Source organism: Dromaius novaehollandiae, chromosome 17, assembly GCF_036370855.1.
Source record: "Dromaius novaehollandiae isolate bDroNov1 chromosome 17, bDroNov1.hap1, whole genome shotgun sequence".
Taxonomy (NCBI): domain Eukaryota; kingdom Metazoa; phylum Chordata; class Aves; order Casuariiformes; family Dromaiidae; genus Dromaius; species Dromaius novaehollandiae.
Genome location: NC_088114.1, coordinates 13,825,166 through 13,843,478, shown reverse-complemented (window position 1 = coordinate 13,843,478; position 18,313 = coordinate 13,825,166). Strand labels below are relative to the sequence as shown.

The window sequence follows — 18,313 nt, the reverse complement described above, 5'->3', positions numbered from 1 at the left end:
ACAGAACATTACTGTCGCAGTTCTTGACACTGTCTCAAATTTGCAAATTCAGTACTACCGTATGTAGAAGCGACTGGATAAAACAGCTGGTATTTGCAGCTTGAAGCTTTTCCTAACATGCTAAATGGGCACAAGGAAATGATGGACCTGTTTGCCAATCATAGATCACAATGTGCTTCTTAGAATTGACCATATCTTCGAGGATATGCTCAGGACATGACAAATAATTCGAGCCAGATCCAAGCATGAAATTCCAACAGCTACGTGGGCACAGACAGTGCTTAGTTCTATAAAGTCTCCAATAAATAAAAATATTTTGTCATACAGAGAGCTCAATCTCCACGGGCACAGAAGTCCTGCTTGTCAAGTCTACCATAAGTACAGTCAATACAAGCATTGATTTGGAATCTAATAGAATCACCTGAACTTGTCTTTTAAGGGGTTCAATTTGCAGAACAGGACTGCAAAATGTAGTCTCTTTTTTGGGGACCTCTTATCCAGAGGAACCAAAATATATTATCTGGCAACTTCAATGCATCCTGTTCTGCAAGTAATCAAAGAACTGCCCAGAACAAAACATTATCCAAAAGGTAAAATATGAGACTACAACCCTTTAGGTGTTGAAGGAATAACTGAGCACACTAGGTTAGTGTTAAGCACAATAGCGTTAATGGATTGTCTTGATTCGCCAGTGAGCAAAAGATTCAACTCAACTGTCAGTGTTTTCCAAGTCAGGCTTTTTAAAGAAGCAGCTTACAAGCAGTAAGAATCTTTTCATTTTTTTCAGGGCTTTCTAATAAATTCAGCAGATAGATAATTATTCACCTCAGCTGCCGAATATTTACTCACCTAACTCAATACATGTGATCCCGAGAGACCAGACATCCACCTTTCCATCATACTGTCCTTCGTCCATAGCAAGGATCACCTCTGGTGCCATCCTACCAACCACAGTGGAAAGCATGCAGGTTAGGGGACACAGACCAGGATTCCCAGCACATAGGTTAAAACGAGTCGGCTTCATTATCTTCAGCAGCGCAGGGGACCAAAACTTAAAAGAGTCAGCATGGAGCCAAGTAAAGCCATGCTGAAATAAAACAGTGCTTGCCTGCACCAGCAACTCTTCCAAGAGGCATTTTTAAGAAAGAAAAGTAAATAATAGGCCAACCTGATCCTCTTGCTGTTAGCACAACATGCTGGCACATGGGAGACCCACACCAATCTCAGAGGCATTGTACCTGCAGGCAGCCAGCATGAGCTGGGGGAGAGTCCTAAAGGCTTCACTTTTACTCTCCCCAGAGATGGTGGGTTTCCACTGGCACACCAGGAGAATTTTCCAGCAGGTATGTGCAGCCTGTGAGTGTAGCCATGGAAGGAACAGGGAAATCCGGAACAGTGGGGAAATATAGCGGTCCAAGATTAAGGGATGAGCAGGGAGAAAAAAAAAAAAAAAAAAAAAAGCAGCGGACCCGCCTGCAAAAATTGAGCCTCTTAACTTTTGGTTCTTCAAAGATGGAGCAGGCTTCCTGCCAAATGGACTTGTTCAGAGGTTGGGCGATAGGTGACCTCCCATCAATGCCTGGGGCGTCTGCCACAAAATAAATGGAGTGTAAAGCTACGCTGGGCCACCGTGTTAGGAATGCCAAGCAACAGAGAGTTTCTTCAAAACAGAATCTAAGTAGCAGTATACCTTCCAGCCTGCAAAGCCAGATTAACAACTTTCCCTTTCTCCATGTGCTTCCTGAATCCCAATATCTATGGCAAATGCCAATAATTTTTTAAGCCAATGGCATTACAACAGTCAAAACATTTACTGGTGCTATTTCAAACTGCTGCAAAGCCTAACTCTACTCATATGCACTGAGGAAGAATATACCTGCTGAAGATCTGGACACAGGAATTTTAAAGAAGTAGTTGGTTAAGTAGTAAGATTTTTTTTTTTTTAATGCCAGATATTATTTTCAGTTTGTGAAATGCCATCACTGGGAGGGAGCAGTCTCATCAAGGACTCAAGTATCCCATGCTTTACTCACCAGTAAGGTGTCCCCACAAAAGAATTGGCAGGGCAGATTATAGAGGCAGACCCAAAATCAGCTAGTTTCACTTGACCTGGTTCTGTTAGAAGAATATTTCCAGCTTTAATATCCCTTTAAAAGAAGAGAAAGTGCATTTCTGGTTACAATAGAAGAACTTTTAAAATATACAAACACAGGGCAGTCCATTAACTTGTTCTCAAACATTCAAGAAAAAGTGGGAACTTCTAGAAATCTAGTATTCTGTTAAGACAGAGAGATCAAGTATATGGCTTTATTGGGGATGGAAACCCAACTGGGCTCAAAGCAGCAGGGTGGGGAGAAAAAGAGAAGACAAGCCATGGCTGCAAGACTGAGGCCCCAAACTGAGATCTAGGAGAGATGCATTCAAACACCTAGATCTGACACCTTAAATAATACCAGACATGTTATTTTCATCATTGAAATGCCCTAGCCTCCCTTATCTTATCCTTCATACAACTCTCAGATAATTTGTACATTTAAGAAATTAATGGTAACGAAGCCACTGCAACATGAAAGGCACAATATACATTCAACACCTTTGAACCGTAAATTTCTGAATTCCAGCCAGAAGTGAGTTAAATTCAAATTAACTGCCCGTGAAATGCTGACAAAGGTTAAACCAATTACATGTATTTCAGGACACTTAGTAAAGGGCCTATTCAGAGTTAGAAATGAATTAATCTAAGCACCATTTACTTTTAATCCCCAGGGCTTCGGCAGACTCGTCTAACTGAAATATCTTTTTTCTTCCACCCCTTCTAATATAAAAACAGGAGGACTACTTCAAGGAATTCAATCTACTTATACATTGTCCCCTGAAAGTCACCATATAGTCAAGTTCCCTAAAACCCTGAGACAGCACTTTGATAATGAAGGGAAAATAGTACACTAGGGATACCAGGGATGCCTCTGCATGACAGTATCTTCGGTATTTGCTTTCACAAAAGCAGACTTTCAATATAAATGGAATGTATGTAAGGGATCCCTGCTTAGTGAGGCTGTTAACACCATACAATTTATAAAGCTTTGTATTTTTTAAAAAATTGTGCATATATATAAAAAAATATATAGGAAAATATGAAATGCTAATATATAAATTAAAATTATATAAAAATGTATATATATTTACACAGAGAGACAGAGACAGAGAAAGAGAACACATCAAGAAAAAATTAGCTTTTCTTATCTGGTGATCAACCGTAAGTCCAGCATCAAAAAATCTCTTATTAATAGTAGTAGACTTCCAATGCAAACAAGCTACTGTGCATTACCAAACATACGCATACTCTGACACTGTGGAAAAGCAAGCTAATTAGATAAATGAGAGGGGAAAGAAAGCTATCTTGTATTTGCTGCAGAGTAAGAGAATACACTGAATTACCATACAGCAGTTGAAGGATAATTTGTGCATCAAATACTTATCCAGTATCACTGTAGACCCAGAGGACCAGGCAAACTGAAAGAGTCTCTAAGTTCAGTATGGTACAAGGACTGGGGAGACACCTTTCTCTCCAAAGGGCACCATACAGAATAGGCAAAGCTTGGACAAACAGAGCCACAAAGATGAGAATTGACTTAAAATACTTCAGCAACAGTGCTGGAGTCAGAACCTATATTCCCCCATTCCCAAGACACTACTGCTTCAAAACTACTATTATAGTAATTTACCAAGAGATTTTTTTGCAAACATGTACTACGCAGAAACAAGCCCTGATGTAGCTTGATGTTTTTGGTCTGTGCATCTGTCACCTCTGCAGGAAGAGAAGTACTGGAAGATGGCCTGTATGTGCAAGAATGAACACCTCAAAAATATAGGTTGTCCTCTTTGCAATCGTCTCCAGTGCTATCTTCACTTTACAACAATAACAGAGAGTTCAGCAGGCACTCCTGAATCTAATACAGCACTGCAAAAAACCCCTTCATTCAGGTAAAGAGGCACTGCCTCAAACACCGCAGACACTGAACTGATCACAGACATACCTGCAAAAACCTTCGCTTTAAGCAAACATATTTGCTAACTTAAGTTTACCTTGTACTTGCAATTTAACAGAAAATAATCTCATCCTGCGCCATCCTATGTAGAGACATTAGTAAGCAGGTCAGCTAACTGCTAACGGCAGGAGAGAGGAGCTCAGGATGCAGGACTAGACTTGCTTTTTTCCCCGCATCTCCACAAGATGTCCCTCCATTCTAGGTCACACATTTCTGCTCGCTGCAGGGCAGGGAAACCAAAGCCATCCCAGCTGCCAGTTTTCGTCCTTTTTTTTCCTCATTCATTTGCTTTGCTTTCCTCAGAGCTAGTGGAACGTGCCACAGAGAAGGGGAGCATGGTGTTTTCTTCCCGGTACACAGCTCCCTGCAGCTGGGCACAGCAGCACAGCGCTCATGGCTACTAGATAACAAAGCTAGGAAACCAATCCTTCGTCTCTCCTGTTTAACATGCGGCACCTATCAGAAAATGAGAATTTTCTTGACCGTTCTCTTCTGAGAGCGTGCACTTGCCTTCCCACCTGAGAAGTTAAAAGGCAGAATATCCCATGGAAGAAAGTCAGTTAGATATGAAAGACCTGTGTGCTACTTACCTAGCACTAACTTTCTTTATGCCACTTTTAGCATGCTACAACAGCAGAGGAACTTTTTCCAATCTGAAGGAAAGAAGGGGCTTTGCTCTTTGTATGCAGCAAGAACACACTACAGGAGTGTGTTCATACTCAGTTGTGTCCATACAGGGAGTCATTTACTGTATATAAGAATATATTGAACTTGGAAAGTGTGTAAATTTGTTTCATAAAAGGTATTTTTATGCTCAGATAAGAGCAAATATATGAAGTGTCGATCCTAAATCATTCTGGTTTAATTTCATAAATTGGCATTCTGGTTTAAATTAATAGTCTACTTAAGTGTCCTTTAATACCCTTGTGTAGATATGCCCTAAGTGGTGATTTTAACAACTGACAAATAATTTCCATCTCTGGAAAAAAACACCTCACTGTCTCAGCCTCAAACAGACCAATTTTCTGTCTAAAGCTTGCCAGTAGACTACAAAGAAGCTCTTAGCCCTATAAATTAGTCTCACACAGCCTCATTCTGATGAATCCTCACTTACATTATACTAATCTACTCCTCACTCTTTTCACAGCAAGTCCCTGACATAAAATATCGGTAGTCCCCCAAAATAAGACAAAAATATAAAATGAGAACACGTAACATTACTGACAAACGAGTCAAAATCAGAACTGCTGTACATAGGTTTTCCCTTGCCTTATGCTTTCATCAGCTGATTGCTGGAAGTGTAAAGTTTTGCTTATATGTAAAAAAAAAAAAAAAAAAAAAAAAAAAAAAATTAAAGTTTCTAGTCTTCAAAATAATGTAGCTCTACCACTCCACTTTACTTGGTAGCTTTAGGGTGTGTATTTTCTTGTTACTGTTTACTGCCAACATTCGGGTGTATTCTTCACTACCGGCATCCGAAGAGAAAATCTGTGAACATGGAAGAGATCTCAGCACTGGACTGTCCCCACACTAAATTATTTCAGCAAAAGGAATGTGTCCCCTAATAGCCAACAGCTTTTATTTATAAATCTAGCCTGGCGTTAGGAGCACTGCCAAGTCCACTGGAGGAAATTTTGGTAGAATAGCCTTTATCAGTGTTGCTCAAACGCAGTGAAGCAATAATGAAGACTGACGACAGCGGGAGGTGCGGGGGAACGCGGCAGTGCTGCCCGCTCGCCTTACCTATGTATCTTAGAGTGAGAATGCAGGTAGGCCAGCCCCTGCAAGGCACCGTGGGTAATGGCAGCGATCTCCACTTCCTGAAGTGGCTTCTTGTGAACTGAGGGGAAAAAAAAAAAAAATTCAAGAAAAGCCAAGACAGGGTAAGTGTGATCTCTTCCCGAGCAAGCGTTCTCTTTTTATTAACAACAACAACAAAGAAGAGGAACCCCACCGACTTTGCAAGCCCCGATGGGAATGCCCTCCCTGGCATCCTAATTCCCTGTGGCCTGGTGGCCATTGGCGACTTACAGTCTGCGTACAGCCTGCGCACATATTTCCCATCCTCTACTACCACATTTTTTTTCCTCTCATATTACTGTTAAGGCCAACGGTTACTGTTAACACCAAGGGAGAGCTTGCCAAATATATTTGAAACACTTGTTTGGCCCTCAGCAAGGAAAACGTCCCCACTTTTTTCATACAGCAAAGAGATAGGAGAATGAGGAAGAGTAGCTACAAAAGAGATGCCTCAAAGCACATTCCATAGATCCCTAAATATGACCAACATGTGCCTTTGGCTGATGTATCTTAGATACAAAAGACACGGCCTATAAAGAATATTAGTTTTAGCAAACTATAGCTTAGTTTCCATATTCCTCCACAGGCTATGTGGTTTTAATTCTGAGGTCACACAGGTCTCCTGCTCTATAAAACCATCTGTAATTATTGCTACAAACTGCAAGGCAAGGATAAGAATGGACTTTATGGGTTCTTATTACGGATATCCAGGTAACAGGCAGTCTGCTTCAGACATCAAGGAGGTGCAAACTACAGGAATATAGCTGTGTACATTATACCTTCATTTTACAACATAAAAACGAGCATGCCAACTGCATGCACTGCTGGTCTCCTGTGATAGCCGCAGCCTACCCTTCACACCACGAACACAGGCATTCAGGTACAGAATGAAGAAGTACAGACAGGCTGCCCCTACTATTTGCAAAATACCAGTCTCTAAGAGAAAAAGGCCTCCCACCATACTCCAAAGGGGGCAGTAGCAAAAAGAAAACCAAATACTATATAAAACTTACCTTCTAGCAAATCAGAAGCTGAACCTAAACAGTACTCCATAACCAACTGCAAGAAAAAAAACATGCTTTTAAATAATAAGGTAGATACTCTCCCACAAACAGTTACTACTTGGATGGCTGAGAAACAGTAGAGGCAAAGAAAACTTAAAGCTGCAAGAAATACAGTAACGATGACTAAAATAAAGCCGTCTGACAAATTCCAGCAGTATCATGACATCGTACATTCTGCAAAGGAAGTTGAGGCCCTGGGTGGGAAGTTTGGTGGGAGATGCTGTAAAGGACGTCCAATAATAAGGCCAGCAGCTTTGTTTAGCCTCCATGAAAACAGAGGCCTGCCTCGGAGAAGTAGGGATTTCTTCCAATGTCTCAAATTTCCATTCCCTTTAAATTACTTGGAAACGTCTTCAGATGAAAGGGACTACAAGCAGCATAGGATGAATACTGCTGCATGCAAAGACACCGTGTATATGTTGAATATTTGGTTGTTGTGCGGTAAGTTTTGGGCTCAGGAAGACCTCTAACCGCCAGGCCACTCTCACTCACCCATGCGGTATGCTCTTTCAGGTAACAGCCCTTATACTCTATGGTGTTGGGGTGCTTCAGCTGTTGCAGAAACTTGACTTCTTTGATGATATCCTGCCATTTCTATTAAAAAATCAGAAGATATGAATCATTTATCAATTTAATCCTTTCATGCTCTCATACACCCCATGCCCTAATACATGCTGAAAAAGCAACCTTAAGGCAGTTTTACCCTGGGAAGAGCAGAGAGGAGCAGTATGTTCCGTCCTTTTTCAGTTTCCACATTAATAATGCAAACACATCTTAGCTGCAAGACTCTAATTCTTCCTCCCAGTGATATACTGATCATGGAAAGATATTCCAATCGTATCAGAAGAACTAAGGGTTTGACATTAGGAAGTGGGATCAGCCTTTTCTCAATTTTTTGCCCATTCAGGCTGGCTTCTTTCCCAGGTCAAAGCTGGTTAACCTCATGGAAACAAAAAGAGTCCAGACACAGGGCCTCCTCTACATAGGGCCTCCTTTTACGATTACTTTTGAGATTACCTATATTCAAGTAATGCCAGTTGTGAAGAGAAAGCTGATCCACAAGTCATGAATTTTAATTTAATTGGTCAAAATAAACCACGTTGTTATTCAACAGCTAGACGGCAACAGCTAAGTGTACTTATCCCTTCCCAAATTTAAACAGTTCTTGGTTTATTTTATTATTCTCTCTCTGTACTGCAGAATCACATGTATAATCTTGCCTGTGAAACAATAGTTTCCAAAGCCCAACTGTGCTGCAGTTGTCTAGATCCCTACTGCACTGAGATCCCAGAGAAACTGCTAGCTTGAGGGCTTCCAAATACACTTGTATCATTTTGTTTGCAAACATTTTACTTAAAGCACTGCTGCCGTTTTGTATAAAGAACTACCTAGTGGTCTCAAGCTTAGTAACAAACCCATCTATCCCAAAGCAGACAACAATAACTACAGTGTGTGTTGAAACACAGCTGTTTGCTCCCTTTGGTAACGCAACACAAGGCCACTGACATTTGGAAGATCTTTGTAACAGCTACAGACAGCTCATGTGGGAGACCAACACCTAAGCAAGGAAAAATGACTCAAACATCCTTCTTTGCTACTAACACACAAACGAGTTGTGGTTACGGCTCCGATCGCCAGCGTGCTCTTAGTGCACGCACAACTGCAACGAAGCACCTTCGAAGCACGCCGAATCCCCACTCGCTGCCTTAAACTGAACCATTTGTCAGAACCTGCACAAACTCACCTTCCTTCTACAGCTCCCTGTGCCGCCTATGGAAGTGAGCAACAGCTACAGCTTTAAAGAGCTGGCTTGCTAGCGTCAAATAAAACATCCAGCTAATTTTACTGTTCAGATTTACATTATGGTTGTAACAGCTTCTGCATGCACAGCTGGCTTTACTCATCTTACCTCGTTCGTCTGCTTCCCACTGTAGGACATTTTCTTGACTGCCACCACCTCATTAGTGTGGGAATTTGTAGCCTGGAGAAGAGTAAGAAAGAAAGAAAGAAATTGAAAAAAAAAAGTTTCATTTTTTTCCCCCCTCCCCATGGAGTCAGCTGTGCCTTTGGCAAACAGATCTCCTCCTCTATGTCACATCCAAACTCCTGTGCTGCAGAGACACCTCCCTCACGATAAGATCTACCAAGCAATCATTACGACCCTCTTTCCTAACTTTATCCATCCGTCCCCATCCACTGACCCTCCCTCAGCCCTTGCACACCTTCACTGGCTACCTCCCTACTGACGCACAAACCGAGGTCTGATCACGCACCTGGCGAGAACAGGCAAAACACAGTTTTATTGGAATTGCAGTAAAAGCAGTTCTAGATAAACCTTTGGAAAAACATTTGCCGAGGAAACAAATGAAGACATGTACGGAAATCTCTGATTTCATCCAAAAAAACGTAAGGCACTGATATTCTCAAACAATCTCTGTTTTCAATTTCAAAATGACACTTCACTTTGGAATTTATCTCCATTTAAAAAACAGCAACCTTCCTCTCAGTGTAAATGCTTTCATTTCAAAATAATGCCTTCTTTTCTGGGTTCTGTGCATAGCAAAGGGAAAAAATAATTTTACATTCACAAAAGAAAAAAAACAACCAGTGTATGTTTTGTTTGACCCAATAAACCAAAATAAATTTAAGTTACTGACACAGCTACAACAAAGAATGTGTCTTCAGGACCATAAGGGACTACACAACAACTTGGCAAAGCAAAATGCACATTGCCTAAATAATAACAGACTTGTCCTTTGGGCAATGACTCCAGGACACTAAGAGCAGAACAAGTTCCACCTAAAATTTTGGACCTTTCACCGTATTTATCATACAAACATTTGATTTTCTAAATATTCCAGTGGGCTTACTAATCTGCCCTAATGTACTTAAAACACTGCACTGAGCAGCAGCTAACCAGCTACACATTCAATATCAGACTTTCTCCAAATGTTTATTCCTCAAAGGCTGATTGATCTCCTTCCACATCGTGCGAGCAGCGCGGGCTTTTGAGACTTTGCTACAGGTCAAGACAATCTCCCGTTGGTAGGGAACAGACCCCCTTCCCAGGTACGGCAGGTAGAATTATATAGCAATTTATTTTGGTTTTCCTGTGCTACTACAAAGGGATGAAAGTTTCAGGGATGGCTCTGAAATAGCAAACGGAGTAAGTGTAATCCACTTCACTTGTGAAATTGGGTCACCTCACATAGGCAATCTGCACACAGTTGTTCTCTTGACTGTCAGCAGCTGAACAGATGTCAAATTATGGAGCCATGCTATTCACACACATGCAAACCATCTTATCCAAACAACCACTGGGGAAAGAAGTTTAAAGGTAGCCCATAAAAAGCTCGGGAGGTTTACATTTTCCACAAAAATTGCCAGACCCCCAAACATCATCTGTTTTAATGCAAAAATGCACACCTTCAAACAAGGACTTTAGAGAGCTGATATCCAATACATACAATTCAAACAGGCTGATGGATTTGCTCTGAGCCCAGAGCATCGGCAAGGAAAAAAAATGCAAAGCTGCCTTCAGTCTGTTCATCTAATTCTTGCATGGAAAGCACTGCTGTCTCCAACCCCTTTCTTGCTGGAGAAGTGACCGGCGTAGCAACGCCTCGCACAAGTCTTCACCCACAGCAAGACTCCAGGTCTGTTTTCACACCTCCAGTCTTCTTTTCTGCCTTTGAAATGGAATGCCCTGCTCTTTTTATTTTGGCTTTCTTCATTGGAGAGCTGAGCTTCAAGCTGCAAATCAACCCTTGCCAAGAGACCATGCTTGCTCTGTTCTGGGGACAGAACCTAGAAAACAAGCACCCTGAACTGCAGATAATCCTGACTGCTGCAGTCTCCCAGCAAGGCAGCACTGGCAGGCTCCGGGAAACACTGAGCAGCACTAGCTGTCTCCCATCGCACTGAAAATTAAAAATGTCATTTCAAAAGGAAGAAAAGAGACATCGACAGACTCTGCATTACAGATTAGCTACGCACTTAACCTCTTATTATCACAGCCACCAGGTGCACAACAAATATTATCCAGTGAGCAAAACTCTAGTTTCCTCCAGCCTGCGTAGCACAGGGGTGGTGGAGCAGAGGCCGAGAACCCTGCTTTAGAAAAAGGTCTACTTGCCTGGATTGGCACCATCTTTATGTGCGTCTGTTGAGGACAGACAACGTGAGTATTTTAGTCTTAGAGTTGTTGAACTCCCAGTGCCTCCAAGCATCGGCAGTTCCCAGAACAGAGATTAGTGACAGTTAAAGCTTAGACTGCAACAGAAGCGATGCGCAGCAAATGCTGTGTTTTGACTGTTCGGGAGGATGCCTTCTCTACTCTTGGGTAATAATGTATTAACCAAAGATATTTCATGACGTATACGGTGACTTCAAAGAACATGGTGCTAGATGAACCTGAAAAGCACTGGCCTTAGCAGAAGTTAATATTGATCCGCTCAGGCAAGACCCTGGCACCGTGCCGGGTGGAAACGGCACTCTGCTCTTCCCAGGGCGCAGTCCCCATCAACTGCATTACCGAAAGCTGAAAACGAATGACTTTTGGAGAAGACCAAACCCTTCCCAACCACTCATCACTCCGATTCAGCACAGAGAAGATCCCAAGAGTACTTTACTGCAATAGGAGAGTTAACATTGGTGCCCTAAGCAGGTTTCCAAGTACTTCTGTCTGTCACAGTAACTCCGAACGTCTTCACGGGAACGTAAGCAGCTCTCACTTCAGCTGTAGCTTTTAGCTGAACAGCGTGCTGCCACGTCAAACGGCAGCCGTGGGCTTCCACAGTTGTGGGTGAACTTCTTGCTACACCAAGCGCTCGGGATCCCCCGGCTGAAATAGGTTAATGGGCTGTACAAGCACGCTTGGCAGAAATATCCACATGCTGAAGTGGTTTTGGCCACACTTGCGGATCTTTAGTGAAAAGCTTGGCAGAAAATAAGCACATTTTGCTTGCAAACCCTCCTTTATTTACACCATTCTCATTTGCTTTATCACTCTTCCATATGCAGCATAAATCTAACTGGGTTATTATTTTTGATGAAGCTATGCTTTTGAAATCAAGCACAAAATTTATCTTGTCAGCATTTAATTTTAAAACTTTGTAACAAATAATGAACTTCTCAGCCTTCGGATATACAAAGCATCACTTCTTTCAGCCACGAAAAGAAATTTGAAATTATTTATCTTGCTGTGCCTGGACAATACGTACGCAAACAAAATAGCTTGCAAAAGCAAGCCTGAATTGAGGTTTGTACCAGAACAACTATATTAACTCACCACAACTGTGACAAGATGCAGATCAATGCATTTGCTGTTTGCAGTAGTGGCAGCACCAATTTGAACAAAAAGGTCAAACGGAGGCAGCAAAAGCGTAGTGAGCCAGCGGTGCTCAAGCACGCCAAGCTCTGCGCAACCATTTTCCAAAGAACCTCCCCCCAAAAATATACCGAAACAAAACCCCAGAAACCCCACACCAAAACCAACAACCACAAAAGAAAACTACGTCGATCGTTCCCGTTTGGGCAAGTTCCTGCGTGGGACCCTGGCTGCTCCTGGACCCGGGCCAAAAGACGTCGCAGAGGACCGTGTTCTTGGGATGTTAATAGAGAGAAGAGCAAGGCGCTAGGCAAATAGCAGTCTTCCCAACACTGAGTCTTTGACTTGGAAAAAGGATGAAAACCACGTCCTAGGCGGGCAACCAAAATCACCTAGCAGTCCTGAGAGGTGCAACCCCCAGCTCCTTTACTGGTTTTAACTGGGTAGGTCCCATTTTCTGGATGGTTAGCGACATCGTCCCAGAGTGATAGACACAACGCCTTTCACCACCGCTGCCGCTTGCCTTTCTCACTAGAGATCTGTGATCCTCCCATAGCTGCCACAGGTTTTGTCAGCAGCCCCAGGGTTTAAGCTGGAGGACGTTTATCTCATAGGCTTCGTACTTAAATTTATTATCACTTTTTAAAATCTTGCTTTTGGCATTTCCCTCAGAACACTGAGCCCGAGTACAGTGGAGGGGCTGCTCTTACACAGCAAGAAAACCAATTTTTCTTTAAAGACTGACATTTACTTTGAAATCCACACACATACCTCAGACTGCCCTGAAATCTGGTGCACCTCAAAGAGAAAGAAAAAAAAGAAAGTTGGCTCATTAGCCAAACTGGTAATCATTTGGCTCAGAAGTTTCAGTGAAGATGACTCACATGAATATTCCTCTCTCCAAATTCCTGATGGGGAAAAAAGGTCCCCTATCGGCTTCTTTACAAAAGAGACAATCTCATCTCTAGAAATATTATCACATATAATGATCAGAGATGGATGGGGAGACCCTGTCGCTGGGGCAGCCCTGTTCCTTTAAAGTTTTTCTGGATGTATTCTCCATTCTTGATGCCAAGCATGTCGGGAAGCCCAGGAATCTTGCAACGGCTGAGATCTTACTCGCATCCCCTGCTTCACTCCAACATGCACTTGGATTAAGATGCAAGAGAGGCTACAAGAGCTTTTAAAGAGGAGGGAAAACAAACCCTAGACACGCAGCACCCCACGCACGGCAGGGAAAGGCTCGAGCATTATCAACGCAGCGTAGGGCGGCAGCAGAGGCTTTGCGAGGCCTGGGCTGCTGTGCAGCCAGAGCTGCCCAACGGGTGAATTCCCGCTTGCGCCTTACGTGCGTGGCAGGAGTGGTGACTCCAAAAGTCAACTTACTGTGTGTTAAGTGCTTCATGCAACAGGGAGCAAGGCTTAAGTTTGAAACAGTGGCAGAGAAGTGGGGACGTATTATGGAAAAGTAGAGACGCACCCGTCTATAGTATTACTGTAGTAGCATAGCAATGACTACAACCATGACTGCAATCGCCATCATCAAGCTTTTAGGATACAGCAAGAATCTGCAGGCTGGCTAAACTATCCAATATTTTTAAAACATAGACCAGTTAAATAAAGCATATGGATAAAGAGAAGCTGTGGGGATCGCAAAATCTTTTACCTAACCGCAGTGACCTCTTGGTTGTGAGCCTTTTGGGTACGTTAGGTCACGAGCACTCCTTGCCCACTTTCCCTGAAGTGCAAGGAATTTCTGACCACCCCAAATGAAAGCTCAAAGGAGGCACTGCCAGTACTTCATCGTTGCCCTAAAACATGCCACACGTGCTTTCCCTTCGGTTTGAAGCATATTGACTAGGACACCCCGCTCCTACCTGACACATACTTGCTCTTCTTATGGAGTGGGTCAACATGCACTGTAAGTTTTACAACCCACGTCCTCTCAGGCATGTTGTACATTTAGTATTTTACTTTCCATCACCGATATTATACTGCCCATCACTAATCCCACAACTAAATGCATCTGTCCCACTTTTGACAATCCCGATGGTAAAAACTTCCTTGTACCATTACTACCAGCTTAAACGTTGCAGAATTATACCTCTATCTTGCAAAAAAACACATATACTGCTTATCTAAAATAAAATATCAGGATCCTCTCTTGTTTTAACAGCAGTTTCACCAACTCGTCCATCACTATATACAACTATAAACAGTGAATTGGAGTGCCTGTAAATAATTTGTGCTGGCTGCCACCATCTTCCAGTGTCACAGATGTAAGGATGCATACCTAAACTCTGCAATGTCTGATATTCAGAAATCTAAATTCTAGTGAACTTGATCTTCTACTGATCGTCACACCACCTCCTTTCCTCTGGAAGTCCCATTTCTCCTAAGATTTTCTCCTTGCTTTTACCTGCAGGCGTTTGCTATTGATGATGGCATGTATGCGATGACAAAGCAGAATGACATTTAAAAAGATGTCTCCAACTCCTAAATAATCAGAGAAATCACTCAAAAATCTGAATGCAATTGTGATACGACTTCCACAGTATCTTTACTCAAGCAGCCACAACACCAATTCATTAACAAAAGTGGCTTTTAATGCCTATCACATTTTAAATCATTAATTCACTGGATCTATTAATTTGCAACAATTTACAGGCATATAAGCACAAAGCAGAGTATCTTGAAATTCCAGTTTGACAAATTAATTTCCAGCTGCTTAAATTCAACTTTCAGCATCAGAGAGCATAAGGTACCATATACTTAACCTGAATGGTCGCACGCACTATTCAGACTGTAGTAGCAGCTGCTACCATCTATATGAGCTGTAACATTAACGAGCTTAAGAGTACTCTGGAATCACTTATTTTTCAGATACGTTAAGACATACAAAGCACTAAGAGCTATAAGGACATTTACTTCTACAAATGCTGAAAATTTATAAAATATCACTGAAAGTGGTGCAATTTTCCAAAAAGGAAGAGAAGAACTATACTTACAAAGTAAACTGCTCCAAAACTTCCATGTCCAATTTCATGTAAACCCACAAATATTTCTTCAGGATCATCTTTGTAGAACAGGTCAGCTATTTCTGGGTCCTTTGGCACCCCTTTGCGCATGTTGAACAATATTATGAACTAGTTCGTGCTTTCGATTCCCAATCAATTTCTTCCTTCATTGACAAAGTAGTTTGTAGACAGCATTCAGCACCTGGTGAAAGAGTTCATCTTTACTCCGTTTCCTTTACACATGTTCCTGTTCTTGCTTCTTTGAGAGCAAAATAAGAGGAAATACTTTCAGAAGCAATAGATTTGACTATTGTTTCCGTCAGCTAATTCCTTTTAATTATTAGTCTAATTTAGATATAGAGATTAAAATGCTTTCAGAGTATAACAGCCCTTTATCTCATACAGGAAGCCAGTGCTGCAGTCACACTAAAGTCCACTTGAAGACAAAAGTCCTGTTGCTATGCAAAACATCCTGTGATTTGAATTTGTTATTCTTAATGCTGGTCCCCTAACGTCTCAGTTTTCAGACTATCACCATTGTTCCTTCTACTTTTTTTCTGCTGTTTGCTTTATTTCCTTGCTCTCTTGCCACCTGCTGCTAGCAGAAAAGTCAGTTTCTGTTCCACAGAACTACCTCCCAGTTCAATGAGATTTTTTTTTGTTTGTTTTTAAAAAGTGCTGTAAGATAACCACTGCTATGGGGTTTTGATGGCTCCCCGGTCACAGAACCGCTTTTGAAAAATCCCAGACTCCATCCTATAGGGCAGATCTTTGCTTCCTTTACATCTTTCTTTAGTACAGACCTATAATTAGACAGTGCAAAACTGAGCTGCACTTAAATGAAGATTTAAAATACTCATCCCAAAAGTTTTATTCGTGAAATAAACCACTACATAGTTTCACATTTCCCATGAAAACAACCTGAAAAATCAGTCACTGGTGTACAAAGGAACAATGGATGCATCTATCCAGCTGCTTTTGCCTTCTGAGGCCCAACAGATTACCTGCAGGTGAGTCAACTAGAGCAGGTTCTAACAATGGTCTGAAGAATTCTCAGCATTATCTTTCCAGATATATAGTTGGGCACCTTATTGATACCATAGCTCCTCTGTGCTTAAGAGAAGAAAAAGAATTCCAAAAATACGTACCAAAATGTGCAGCACACCTAATGTTATAAATCAGTGCAACATTTGAAAAAGGACTGACTGAAATATAACAATTGGATAAAATTAAAATTGGAACGCACATTAAAGGCTTCAGTAGGTTTCAGGTTGCAAGTGTCATTCAGACAGAACAGTGATGAACGCAGAGCATAATTTTGGTCTGAGACAGAGACAGGCTCCTTGGCTCAAAATTACAACTAATGGAGCAACATGCACAACAAATTCTGGTTCATTAGAGGAGCATAAAGCGATCCGCTGAAGCCCACCTGGATAACTGTGGCACAAAGCATGCTCTGTGGCTCAGACTCCTTTCAGCAGCATTGTCGTGTGCTCTGTTGTCTCCCCAAATTCTATGCACGCCGTTATTCTGCAAAGAAAAACAAGTATCAGCATTTAAAAATATATTTCAACGTTTTTGACCTTATTCTAATACCTATACATGAAAATACTACATTTAAAAAGGTCAGTGACTATCAAGGGACCACCGAAAAGTGCAGTTAAAAGGAATATGGACTATAAAGGCCAGCGATCTCTCTTTAGGTGAAGATACTCACTTCCTGCGCTCTAGAGCCCTCAGGCTTGTGATATATAAGATAGGAAACCAGGAAAAGAGGTTCAATGCTAAATTCTTTGACTTCTGTAAAGGCTCAGAGGCTTACATGGGCAGGGAGGGAGTGCTGCCTATGGAAGTTTGCTCTCACAGGCAGACCATGCTGCTTTTAGATTGCCTACAAGAGGACAAAGTGTGCAAAGCCGAGTCTGTTATTTAACTCGGTATGTTGTACCTGATGACTTACGAGACTTCAAAGAAAGTCCTAGACACGGATAAGTCAAATATTGTTGGATTCCACTGAGGAGAGAAGGAGCAATTAAAAAAGAAAAAGGAGGACATCCAGCTAGACCCACCAGCTGAAATCAGGCCTAGCTTGCTCACAGTTAAGGATGTAGTTGGCTGCAGTCACCTGTGCCTTCCAGAGTAACACCACCACCTAAATACCATTTTCTAACAGAGAAGAACATATTGACAGCTCAAAATTAACCTGCCCTCATACTAAAGGTTACCAAAATAGCCACATCCACAGGAGAAACGCTTCACAAGTATAGCACGCTGCAAAAGCGGTGCTGCCGAAACCTTTGAAGTATACACCTGAATTAATGATGAAACAAGCTAACCTGTCTTCTCATTTATTAGGAAAAAAAACCTTATGAACAGAAATCTTCCTGTTGGTTACTAACTAAAATAGATATTTTTGTCTACTGTCTTCAACACATAGCAATAAAATTGAACTGTTAAAAAGTTATTTGAGGACCTCCAAAAAAAAAGAATCTGCAATGTTTTAGCTAAAGTCAGCAATGTTTTAGTTGAAAAGAAAACTCAGGAATAATCTAATCATAAAACCCAGATGAATTACATGATTATTTACTCTCAGCTGATTGACCTCACCCAAAGGTGCTATGTTTACTACATGCCTCCAGACACGGGCAAAGAATGTAGTATTTCAGGTCTGGCATCCTTCAGCCAAGTGAAAAGTCCATCTGGCTTGAGAACAATAAAAACAGAATGGGGAAAGAAAACAATTTATTCACCTCCAGTCAAATGAACTTCTCTGCCATAACCAAAATCTCTGCACGTCCTAACATTCAAGGATAAATTGGTATTGATGATGGGAAAGTAAGTGCCAGTATTTAAAGATAAGCCCTAGGTGACAACGATGTTCTCCAGCTAGGACAGACGCAAGCGGTAAGGATGTACAATACATAAATCTCCTCAGCAGGGCTACTATTTTCCAGTAATGATTATCAGAAAAACTTGGAAGGTAAAATATATCACAGGTAACTTGAGTCCTGTTGGCTTGAATGCTCCCAGTGATTGTTTCACACCATGCTGTAG

The 18,313-nt window shown here is 41.7% G+C and overlaps 1 protein-coding gene across 2 annotated transcripts in view; it reads right to left on the bottom strand.

Annotated features, from left to right (window-relative positions):
- The window catches only part of TAOK3 (TAO kinase 3), a 97,519-nt gene that overhangs the window by 40,690 nt on the left and 38,516 nt on the right, over positions 1 to 18,313 (bottom strand). For both annotated transcript variants that reach the window (XM_064522291.1, XM_064522292.1), the window contains exons 3-10: positions 16,689 to 16,789; positions 15,251 to 15,461; positions 8,823 to 8,894; positions 7,406 to 7,507; positions 6,863 to 6,908; positions 5,793 to 5,889; positions 2,034 to 2,147; positions 850 to 941 (exon numbers count right to left, since the gene is read on the bottom strand). In XM_064522291.1, the coding sequence (XP_064378361.1) occupies positions 850 to 941; positions 2,034 to 2,147; positions 5,793 to 5,889; positions 6,863 to 6,908; positions 7,406 to 7,507; positions 8,823 to 8,894; positions 15,251 to 15,370 (643 nt within the window). In that variant the 5' untranslated portion in view covers positions 15,371 to 15,461; positions 16,689 to 16,789. The remainder of the gene's footprint in view (positions 1 to 849; positions 942 to 2,033; positions 2,148 to 5,792; positions 5,890 to 6,862; positions 6,909 to 7,405; positions 7,508 to 8,822; positions 8,895 to 15,250; positions 15,462 to 16,688; positions 16,790 to 18,313) is intronic.